The 12,329-nt window shown below is 40.1% G+C and overlaps 1 protein-coding gene across 1 annotated transcript in view; it reads left to right on the top strand.

The window, feature by feature from the left end:
- Positions 1 to 12,329, top strand: part of LOC138834381 (ras GTPase-activating-like protein IQGAP2) — a 257,374-nt gene that overhangs the window by 135,510 nt on the left and 109,535 nt on the right. Inside the window, exons 6-11 of the mRNA XM_070033008.1 lie at positions 504 to 571; positions 857 to 970; positions 1,938 to 2,116; positions 4,117 to 4,204; positions 8,205 to 8,368; positions 11,531 to 11,691. Coding sequence (XP_069889109.1) covers positions 504 to 571; positions 857 to 970; positions 1,938 to 2,116; positions 4,117 to 4,204; positions 8,205 to 8,368; positions 11,531 to 11,691 — 774 coding nt within the window. The remainder of the gene's footprint in view (positions 1 to 503; positions 572 to 856; positions 971 to 1,937; positions 2,117 to 4,116; positions 4,205 to 8,204; positions 8,369 to 11,530; positions 11,692 to 12,329) is intronic.

Here is a 12,329-nt window from a genome sequence, read left to right as displayed (position 1 = left end):
CATTTGATCTCTATTTTCTATTTAGTAGTATGTTCACATCATAATTGATCTTTATCATCAATAGTTCTGTCACTGTTGCTTTTTAGGAAGTGCAAAACGACTATTTAGAGTAACTGAAAATCAAAATGTACTTCCAGCTTCACTTTCAACCAAATGAGAATCATGTAAGGAAGCTGCACAGAGATATTGACTGCATCTGTTCCCTGACTTCTTGCACATTTGTGTTTCTTGTTCTCTTTATGAGTGGACTCAGAGTGGTTGACTAAGGAAAGCCTGCGTCCTGCAGAATCAGTCATTGTAGCTTTGACTGGAGCTCTGGTCCTGCCCATCAGCAAGTCTTCTACCTCAGGATTGTATGTTCCTCATCTGTGAAATTAATACACTCAATTTGATCATCCCTTAGGTCTTGCCTCGTTGAAAGAACTTCTAAGTCACTTAGATAATGTGTAGTTTTAAGATTTGCTACAGTAGAGTTTCTGATAGTGTTATCTTTTATCTTTCAGTTTATATCTATTCAAACTAGGAATCGCACCCCAGATCCAGGACTTGCTGGGCAAAGTGGACTTCACAGGTACTGACCTTTGGCTTTCTAATTCTCTATTAAACAAGTGGACTTTAAAATGTACCAGTGCCACCTTTTCTCCTTTTGATGCAATTATTTTCCTTTCTCTCACTACATTGACAAGAAAACTTTCCTGCCTTATTTGTACTTACCTAGGTCCTTCCCTCATGTTTGTAAAATGAGAAGCCCAGGCTTGCTTGCTCCTAGGACTCTTCCTGTCTGAGGAAGGCCTTTCTCAGCACACCTGTATCTCCTTACCTGTGATCTCCTTTGATTTTGTTGTTGTTCTCTTAGAGGAGGAAATCAGTAACATGAGGAAAGAACTGGAGAAGTATGGAATACAGATGCCATCTTTCAGCAAAATAGGTGGTATTCTAGCCAATGAACTGTCTGTGGACGAAGCTGCATGTAAGTCTGTTTAAAACCCAAACTTGTGGACTAAAGGCATAGCTCAGCAGGACTGAGTGTGAGGTTCTTAGTTCAAACCCTGGTACTGAAAAAAAAACTTGCCATTTATGCATAACTTACATATATTTTTGACTGACTTTAATTACATGAAATAGAGTATTTAATGGACCCTGAAAGGTTTTGAGTTTTAGATCGTTCATTTAAGGATATCAGAAGATAACTGATTTTTTTTTACTTTAGATACCCTTTTGTGCAAGATGACTTAAGAAATTTCAGGAATATCTTCATTCTCCAGAGTCTTCTCTACTTCCTGTGTCTTTAGATCTTAGTAGTAAGGTGCATTGCCCTAAGACTTTTAGCATTGCAAGGTAAATTATGAGTATCTCTTGGAACCAATTTGTTTCTTTAAAACTGTCCTTGGGCTGGGTGCAGGTGGCTCACACATGTAACCCTAGCTACACAGGAGATGAAGATGTGAAGATTGAGGTTCAAAGCCAGCTCAAGCTGGCTTTAATCACCAAAAAGCTGGAAGTGAAGATGGAGCTCAAGTGGTAGAGTTCCAGCCTTGAGGGAGGAAGCTAAAGAACAGTGCCCAGGCCCTGAGTTCAGTACTGAGTCCAGTACCAGCAAAAATACATAAGTTAATTAAATAAAACAACAACAACAAAAAGATCCCTAACCACAGAGCAAGGCCCCACAGTGGTTGACACAGTGCCTGGTTCATTTTAGTCAGTCAGTAAAAGTTGAATAAATAAACAGTTGAATAAATAATTAAGAGATGTTGGGATCAGGACTAGACAGGCTGGTGGAGAGGTTGTCAAGGGCTTCGTGGTGTGTCAAAGTCCTTCATAGCATCCATGGAAACCAAGGAAGAAAGCAGAACTGCACTATCCTCATGTACATCAGTGCAGCTATGCGTGGTGTCTTTTGCTGCTTAGAAACCATGTGTTGTTTCTCTTTCTCTCAGTGCATGCTGCAGTAATAGCCATCAATGAAGCTATCGAAAAAGGAGTGGCGGAGCAGACCATTGTAACACTAAGAAACCCAAACGCAGTTTTAACTTGCGTGGATGACAGCTTGGCCCAAAAATATCAGAAGGAACTTTGGGAAGCCAAAAAGAATAAAGAGGAAAATGCAAGACTGAAGGTACCTAATTAAGTTCTCTAAAACATACAACAATGACTGTGATGATTGTAATTTACTCATTTGAAAAGCCTTGATTGATATTAAATGTGATCACCAAGCGCTAATAGCTCAAGCCTGTAATCCTAGCTACTTATGATCTGAAGATCACAGTTTGAAGCCAGCCCAGGCAGAAAAATCTTGAGAGACTCTTACCTCCAACTAACCATAAAAAGCCAGAAGTGGAGGTCTGGCTGAAGTGGTAGGGCACCAGCCTTGAGCAAAAAAAAAAAAAAAAGCCAATCAAGAGCACAAGGCCTTAAATTTAAGCCTCTAGTATCAGCTTGCATGCACATGCAAGCCCATGTGCTACATACATACACATACACACATACACACACACCAACAGAAACAAAAACCATAAAAACTAATAAAAGTAATACTTTCAAATCAACTGGCTATAGTTTCTAGAGCCGTAGGCTAGTGATTTGGATGAAATCTAAGGGTACAGTAAGTCCATACACTATGTAACATGATTAGATAGACAAATATTAAAGGTCACATCATAAGCAGAGCCACCTGTCCAGGAAACTTAGCGAGGGCAGCATACATCATTTCTTGCCTGTCATCATTGCAGACCCCGTATTAGCCAAGTGACTTATATTTATGAACAGAAGTTAACGACTCAGTGTGATAGATTTTAAAATGGAAGGTTTTTAGTCTACTGGCTCTCTATTTTCCCAGGAGCTACCACTCCTTCTCTGAGCATGTCCTTCCTGCAAAACTCAGCCTGGACCTGATTCTTACTCCATACTCCAGGAACATTGCTTGCCTTCCTGCTTAGTTGGCCATTTCCAGCTTTGTCTATATTCGGGACTTCTGCTCAAGCACCAACTTGCTTCTCATTAAGCTCTGGCTGCAGTACTAAATGGAACTACTGTTTACCAGCTGTTCTTCACCTGGCTTCCCTAACACCAGTCCAGTGGCCACACCTGCCTTAAGCCTCTCTACTCCCCTGGCTTCTGTGCATCTCAGTTGCCATGGTTTCCCCCAGCCACCCACCCTTAGGCTTCTCTTCCACTCATGTCTGTCTCTTCCAGGCTGGACGTTCACCTCTGCTCAGTTTTTCTTGCATTGAGCTTCCAACTTGTGGAAGAGATTAGCGATCACCTATATGAGCTCCTCCCATCCATGGGCCTCTGCTGCTTCCTTTTGGTTTTATCGTCAGTCTTCCATGTCCCCCAGGCTTCACACTCCACCATGACAGAAGAGCACCGCCCTTCTCACCCATGTGCTCAGCCCTGACGCCCTACCATCTAGTCTAGAACTCTTTATGTCCCCTCTGCCTTCCCATGCCCATTAGACTCCATCCCTGCCTCCTGTCTCCAGCACTGCCCCACCAGACCTCACCATCACAAGATTACCTTCCATGGGGGAGTGGGGGTCTCCCCGCTCCCTGGCATTCTCCAAGCCAACCCCTGTCAGGGCTTGAGGTTGCAATAGTCATCTTTAACTCAAACCTGGTATCATCCTCCTGAAAACCTTCCCTGATGCTTTGTTGCCTTCTGAATTAACCAGAGACATGTGTCACAGTGCCCAAACAGCCTACCATCCTTTGACTCATTCTGGACATAGACTCAGTTCAGTGGTCAACCTGCTTAGCTGTGTGACCAAACTCTCCTGTCTAATCCTATTTCCTTATCTCAGCTTTTGTTAGATCAATCAAACGAAATTGCTAATGTATTACAATGTTTTATCTATTAAAACTGGCAGTACTAAGTGACCCAACCTAACGTTTTCCTCATTAGAAATATCCCTGTTCAAAGAGTTACTGGGTCTGTAGTTCATCTCTATAATCCCTGCTGAGTATAGCTCCTCTAATGCCTGGCACGTAGCAGGTGTTTCCTAAGTGTTTGTTCAAAAGGAAGTCAGTGACTTTGCTTCTATCACTATTGCTCTTTGAGTTTCACGCCTTGGAAACATGTTTTTGAAGCTCGGGAATCAGTGAAGACTGTGTTTTGCAGAATAGCTGTATTTCAGAAGAAGAAAGAGACGCATATGAAGAACTGCTGACACAAGCAGAAATCCAAGGCAACATCAATACAGTCAACAGTAAGTAGTGGCTATTTCTATAAGGCCCAAACTTTCTCTGCCAGAACTTCAGCAAAACTTTCAATTTGTGTGCTTGCCAAACTGCCTTATGCAATGAAAAAATGTAAGTGTCAATGTTGCTTTTAATTACAGTACAGTATTAGACAGTTTCCCAGTTAGTCTTCTTTGGCAAAGTCTCTGCCTTGTCTCTGTTTTGTCTCTGCCTTCATGTTCCAGCCTGGGCACATTGCACTTTATCTTGAATCTGCCCTTATTGGGTTGAGACTGAATGATCCCAAGTAAAAGACTATGACTTAGAAATTACAGTTCACTGCTGTAAATCGTGTGATGCGATTCTATTGGTATTATAAGAGATAATATGGATGCTTTCGCTATTATTTCTTCCCTCTAATTAGTCTGTATTTCACAGGACTTCTTTTACAGCTTAGCCAGGTTTAGTGCTAATGAAGCCAGTTTGAGTTCTATGACCCTGAGTATCTGAGCAGTCACAAAAGTTTGTCTTTAAAAAAAAAAAAATATATATATATATATATATATATATATATATATATATATATATATTTGTTGGTATTCTTAAGGTGTTTTACAGAGGAATTAAGTCAAATAATGAGTACAGATCTTCTTGGACAGTGTCACCCCTTCCTTCACTTTCCTCAGTTCCTGCTCTTGTCTCTGCCTACAAGTTTCTAGTTTGTTTTTTACATAGTGTATATTGAATACAATGGCTGCACTTGTTTACCTCTCCTTCCTCCATTTCTGTGCTCCCTATCTGCCCCCCCCCAAAGAAAACAAAAAACCACAATAAAAAAAATGCATTTCCATTTCCTGGAATTTGTATTGATAATTAGTATTTTAGATGTTCAGAGGAGTTTTGCCTTATTTCTTCCCCTAATTCTTCCTATCATCTTGTGTAGTTGTGTGACTAGAAGGAAAAGAAAGTTCAGGTTTGTGAAAATGAGCCTATGCAAATGTGGATGGATCCATATATTTTTGGTAGACTTTTACATCCTCTGGAAAATTTTACTTTTGCTTGAGGATCAGAAGAGACAGTAAGGAATTCTCCTTGACATTTATTTTCCCTAGATCAATCTAAGTCACCCCAGGGGAAAAAAATGAAGACATAGAAAACCACCGGACCCATTAAATAAAGACTTTTCTTGTTGGATTGACACTTAAGCTATCTAATTACAACTGTCTTAAGATCTTCCCTCTTCATGGATGAGTTTGGAATATATTTTATTTCTTTGAACACTTTCAAAGAAATTCATAACTGTAGGTGTTGCTCAGCAGCCTGACCTAAGTTATTGGAGAGATTTTTCCCAATGATGCAAGCAGTCATCAAGGAAACCCGGAAAGATAGATGTTGATGTCTGGCAGCTGACAACAGAATGAGTTTGAAAGTTTACCACACATATGCACATGCTCATGCACACGCACGCACACACACACACACACACACACACACACACACACATATCACACAAGAGCTGAGAGCTCAGTGTTAACATCTTACAATTTGGGGGGTACATGTTTGTGTTTTAATTCCTGTGAAATCATAACTACATTAGTGATAATCCATTGTCAGGTTTTTCTTTCTGCTCTATTTGAAAGCTGACTAATTATTCTTAACAGAAATGCATTGCAGAGAGGAATTAATATTGCCAGCAAGACAACATCAGATTTCCATAACTTAGGCAGAAAACAATTTCATTACCTTTTACCATCCTCTATAGTTCTGAAGTGTTTATAACCACCTCAATCTTCCCTTCCATGTTACATGAAATGCCTTTATAAACAAATGTTTGAATATCAATGACATAATTTCCTGACCACAAATTGAATGCCAAATTGGCTATACTTTATTTTCCATTTTTAAGATAAAGGCACCAAATGATTTACACTAATGGCCTATGTGAAATTGATGAAGGGCACTGAACTCTGGGGTGGCTGTAATGGTGAAGAACATGATTGTTCTGAAATCTTTATTTCCGGAAGTTTCTAGAACTAAAAGTAGTCTTGGGGAGAAAAGAAAATAAACACACTCACTGAAGCTGATGGCTCACACCTGTAGTCCTAGCTACTCAGGGCTGAGATCACAGTTTTAAGCCAAATTGGGCAAAAAATTTTGTAAGATTCTTATCTGCAGTGAACCAACCAACTCAGAAGTGGATCTGTGGCTCAAATAATAGAGCTTCAGCCTTGAGTGAGTCTTCAAGAGTGCAAGCTCTATGTTCATGAGTTCAATCCCCAGTACCAGCACACACATAAAAAAACCCACAAATATATATATATATATATATATATATATATAAATGCATATATATAACCCTTTATTATATAGGTCAATTACATGAAGTGAGCTGATTGTGCACTCTTAAATCAGTAAGTATAGATGCTTTAACAAGCTCTTCCCCAACCTGGCAGATTATGATATTAAGATGCTGAGGCTTTAGCATTCACTGCTGTTTTGTTGGTAATGTCAGTAGATCTGCCCTCAGAGATTTCGGCCTTGTTTGAACTGCAGTGATTTATTTCTGGCCTTGTCACATGCATTCCATTCATTGCTGGATATTTTCCATTCACATCAAGGCTGGGAATTTTATTAATGCAGAGTATAAAAGAATAGTTAAGAAAAATGGGCTTGGGATTTGTTTGATTGTTTTTTAGAAGAAAGTTTGTTAGAGATATGATTTCCTGGTAATATTTACTATCCAGTGGTACAAACTTATATCAGCAAGTTCTCAGAGGTGATACATGAGTCTACCCAGCATCATCCCAGATACAGCTGAAAGGCTTTTGGCCCTTTACCACATCAGCAGTCACCACAAACAGCTACTGACCTTTCTTTCTGGAATTTTTTCATTTGTCAAGGGAAGGGGAAAAGAAGTATTTGGGCCCTAAGGATTGTACTGAATGCAAGTTTTCTTGGGGGCTGACTCCAGGAGTTCCATCAGTCATGTCTCCTGCTATGGAATGATGTGTCTTAGTAGGAAGTTTGAAGAAGGCTCCTTGTGAAAGTATCTTGAGAAGATAAATTATCATCTTCTTGAAAAGGATTAGAGTCATCTTAACTGCAGTCCAGTTGTATACTGGGCAGACAGGTTGGCTTTGAAAAGCTCTAGAAATCTTCTCTGGCTATGTGTTTTTCCTACTAAGATCCCTTTTTAGTGGGCAAACCCTGTAGGCTCTATCTGGTTTGTTCTTGCCTGGTGACAGAGCTCATCACTCATTCTGAAAATTATGCAGAATCTTCTGTTCTGAGCACCCATGCTGAAGTCCCTAAAGTTCTTTGCATATCCTGAAAGTTGTGGTAGTATTCGGATGCACACGGCAATGGGCTCACCCATGTTGATTTACCACTGGGTGGACACTGCTTGCCTTCTGGTCCTCGCCAGAAAGCCTGCTTTGAAGAGATGGTACCAGCCAACAGGGGGCAGCAGAAACAAGCTACTGGGATAACATGGCCTGGCATGACCTGGCCTTAAAAAGCACTGTGTTGAAAATGAACTACACGACTTGTGAGTGGAAATGGGAGGGAACAACTGGGAGAAAGTGAGGGAAAGGGCGACACTGTCCAAAAAGGAAGTTTACTCTTTATCTGATTTATGTAACTGTAGCAACACCCCCATATCACCTTTATAATAACATTTTTTTAAATGCTTGGGGAAAAAAAATCTCTGGGGATTCACAGATGGGAATCCTCAGAGCCCGAAGCCTCGTGAAGGCTCTATGGGAGAGGCAGGCCCAGGGCTTTTCTTAGGGAATCATGCTTGGCAGGAATGATTCCACAACTCAAGCACCATCAGTGCTGAGGCTCCTTGAAGGGACTTCCTTTAAGGTTGGACCTAACTTGAATTACTGAGCTGATCCAGAGCTCTGCCCGCCTCTCCCTCTGTTAGGTTGGAAATCTTGGGGGAAAGGACCAGTGGGGTAGGGCAGCCAGGGGGACACGGGGGACTGCAGACATTCTGACTGATGGACTGTAAACCTGCACCCCCAGGGCAGGCTGCTGTGGATCACATCAATGCTGTCATTCCGGAAGGCGACCCTGCAAATACACTGCTTGCACTGAAGAAACCAGAGGCCCAGCTGCCTGCCGTGTATCCCTTTGCTGCTACCATGTATCAGAATGAACTCTTCAACCTGCAGAAACAGAATGCCATGGTGAGACCCTCATGGAGACAATCACCCCAAGTCCCAGCAGGAAGGGAAGGCTGTTGAGGAAAATAGAAGGTTGGGTAGGGCTACAGGCTCTAAGAATCAGGGGAAAGGAGAAGACACTGAGCTGTGAAGATCAAAGGATGTGACATACATGTGTGTGTATGTATGTGTATATAAATGAATGTAGATAAGAATATAGTATATGAAACCCACCAAACATATTTGAAAAAGGAGGGGAGGGGGGAAGGAGGAAATGAGACTATGGTGGAGGGGGAAATTTACACTATGTGTTTGTATAGAAACATCACAAGGAAACCCCTTGTGTTACAAATGTATGTTAACCAAAAACTTTTTAAAGTCAGTTAAGAACAATGAAACCTCTAAAAATTTATTAAGATGACTTAGAAATAAAAGCCTGTTGGACTCTAGGATTTATTTTCTTATCTCTCCTTATCAATACTCCCCAACAGAGCCCAACATAATATGTATTGTGTGCATATATGTATATACACAATTGCACAATATGTATACAATATTATATGTAACATATATATAGTAATATATTGCATATATTACTATGTATAATATTACTATATATACAATATACCAATGTTTATATATATGTGTGTATATACATATGAAATGTCACAATGAAACCCATGATTGTACAGTTTGAACATTTTTACAAATGATACATGCTATTTACATACAATACACAGAAGGGAAAAAAAGACTACCATCATTTTCTAAAATAGATCACTTTCTTAAATTATATTCTGACATTAGTGTCTCTTCTCGCTTGTCATAGATTTAAAACCCAGAGCTCCTTCCACACAGCAAGTATTTTATCCCCAATGGATCACACTGTCATAGTTCAGGCCTACTTCCTCATTTTCCTCTGTCCTTCTTTGTTTTGGGGTTTTGGGCTAGGTTTGGCTTGGTTTTGAAGGTTTGACTATGTAATAGTTTCAGATGGACTAGAACTCACAGTCTTCCTACCTCTATCTCCAAGGTCTGGGATGGCAAACACATACCACTGTACCTTGCTTCTTTGTCCTTTGTTTTTGCTGTAGAAGTTGTGATACAGCAGTGGTTTCATTGTGCTCTTTACGTACAGTTGTTTGACCTCCCTAAGGTGATAAATTTGTAGCTAATGTAAATATTTGGATATAATTTGTTTACTAACTGGTTGCTGATGACTCACTTTTGTAATCCTAGCTATTGAGGAGGCTGAAATCTGAGGATCACGGTTTGAAGCCAGCCTAGGCAGAAAAGGCTGTGAGACTCTTATGTCCAACTAAGCACCAAAAAAATCCCTGAAAGTGGCACTGTGGCTCAAGCGATAAGAGTGCTAACCTTGATCCAAAAAGCTCAGAAACAGTGCCCGGGCCCTGAGTTCAAGTTCCAGGAGTGACTCCAAAATGTTATTTGTTTGATGTTGATATTTTTTGCTTACTTCTTTACTTTAGAAAGTAAAATTGTGTTTAGTTTCCCTAAAATCAATTTGCAAAACGATCTCTATGGAGAGCCAGAAAGTTACATGGTTTTTTCCTTCCTGTACCTTTTTTCGGGTGCCAAGACTTGAAATCAATGCCTCTTACTCGCCTGGCTTGCTTGCTTAGTTGGTGCTGTACCACATGAGCAATGCCTACAGCCCAGCTTTTGGCTAGTTATTTTGAGATGGATTCTCACAGGTTTTTCTGCCTACGCTGTTTTCAAACATCAGTCCTGTTGATCTCAGCCTCCTAACTAATTAGAGTTACAAGCGTGAGCCACCCGTCCCTACCTCTATAGTGTACTTTAATCCGAATATGACTGAATATAGAATATATAAATGTAAAGATGTGTATCATCTTTTTTAAGTAATTCGTTTTCAAACTTCTTAATTTCCTTCAATATAATGAAAGAAAAATCCTTTTTGATGTGGGTACAAGATAGTATAGAATATTTAAATAAAAGAAAATATCAATAGAGAACTATGTTCTGAAATCCAATATGTATTTCTTTAAAAATCTAGATTATAAAGCTATATAAACCTGGAGATTATTAATTGATTAACAAAGATTTGCTTTAGGTTTAAAGTCACTACCCAACTTATAATATAAGTTGGATTTTTAAACATTAGAATCATTTTTGGCTAAAAAATATATCTATAAAAATAGGTCTTAAAAAAATAGGTCTTGGGCTGGGAAGGTGGCTCAGTGGTAGAGCGCTTGCCTTGCATGCATGAGGCCCTGGGTTCGATTCCTCAGCACCACATAAGCAAAAAAGAAAAAACCAGAAGTGGCATCATGGCTCAAGCAGTAGAGCGCTAGCCTTGAGCTGAAGAGCTGAGGGACAGCGTCCAGGCCCAGGGTTCAGGCCCCACGACTGGACCAAAAAAAAAAAAAATAGGTCTTTCATCTACCTATAAAAAAATAGATCAAACTCTTTTTCTCCAATCCTGGAGCTTGAATTTAGGGCCTGGGCACTGTCCCTGAGCTTCTTTTGCTCAAGGCTAACTCTCTACCACTTGAGCCACAGTGCCACTTCCAGCTTTTTCTGAGTAGTTTAAGGGAGGTAAAAGTCTCATGGACTTTTCTGCATAGGCTGGCATTGAACCATGATCTTCAGATCTGAGCCTCATGAGTAGTTAGGATTATAGGCATGAGCCACCAGCACCTAGCTTTTCTGGAATTGTTTAAGATAGAATTCCCCCTGCTTTCAGTTTTCTTTTGCTTTGAGCAGTCCTGGAGTTTGAACTCATAGTTCCATGCTTGTTAGACAGGCACTGTACCACTAATCTGCACCTCCAGCCCTATCCATTTTTTTTTGCCCTACTTTAAACTGACAGTTGTTAACTGCGAAAATATTACCTAAAACTCTCACCTCCTGTTCTCTAATCCTTGGTGAATTATAAGGTTACAGGAACCTATAAAGTAGCCAACACAGTCAGGAATAGAGCTCACAATAGGGAATACAGATAATTTGTGAAATTGCATATGTTAGATATAACAAATAACAGCCCCCCAAATGATATTCCATTTACTGAGGTAAAGCCAAAGGAAAGTACATGGCCTCTTTCTTCTGGGCTCTGAAAATCTTTGTCTTTGTATTGTCCTGTGTCATGTGGGTTTTCTACTGCATTGTGTATGTGCGCTTACATGGCTGCATATTTGCCAACAGAACTACTTGGCCCACGAAGAGTTGTTGATTGCGGTGGAAATGCTGTCTGCAGTTGCCCTGCTAAACCAGGCCTTGGAGAGCAATGATCTTGTATCTGTGCAGAATCAACTCAGAAGCTCCGCAATAGGTGTCAACAACGTGGACGAGGCACATGTGGAACGGTAAGGCGTGTTCTCCAAATCCTCTTCCCAAGCAGAGATGGAATGTATGCTCGGCAGAGCTCACAAACTAGCAATGTGTTCCTTAATGGAAAAATCCATATGCCAGGCTCATGCCTGTTGAGAGCTGGTCTGTTCTAAGTCCTTCTCACTCGAGGTTTCTTTACAGTATTCCTTTGTAGTGGACAAAAAGAATAGGAAAAGACCTTGTGGTGAATAATAACTGATTCTGTCTATAGCGAAGATCAGTAGGCCAGAAAATAGAGGAACTATGCAAAATGTACCTACCCATTTCTTTCAGAAATGATACACTGTAGAAAGCTACTCTAATAATCAGTCCAATTGTTTTATTTCAGAGATGTAGAAAATGAATCAGAGTTGTGGATCCCAAGTTGAGTCTCTTTGGCCCCAAACTTCACTCTTTTGATGGTTGAGCCAAAAGAATCCTGAGCCCATAGTGGGCCAAGGCAGAGTATAACAGCCTCTGTTGACTGACTTTCATTTCAGATTCTGAAATGTGCTACTGTGTTGATGATAATATATGCCTTTTATAGAGGAGATAGAGAGAAAAATAAGGAGCAAGAATTAGAATTCAAATTGTTGATTCTTTTTATTTTCTTTTTTATAATTAGCAGGGTCTC

This window comes from Dipodomys merriami, unplaced genomic scaffold, assembly GCF_024711535.1.
Source record: "Dipodomys merriami isolate MVZ:Mamm:240054 unplaced genomic scaffold, mDipMer1.0.p SCAF_213, whole genome shotgun sequence".
Taxonomy (NCBI): Eukaryota; Metazoa; Chordata; class Mammalia; order Rodentia; family Heteromyidae; genus Dipodomys; species Dipodomys merriami.
The sequence above is the reverse complement of the archived record's forward strand: the minus strand, read 5'-3'. Positions and strand labels throughout refer to the sequence as shown.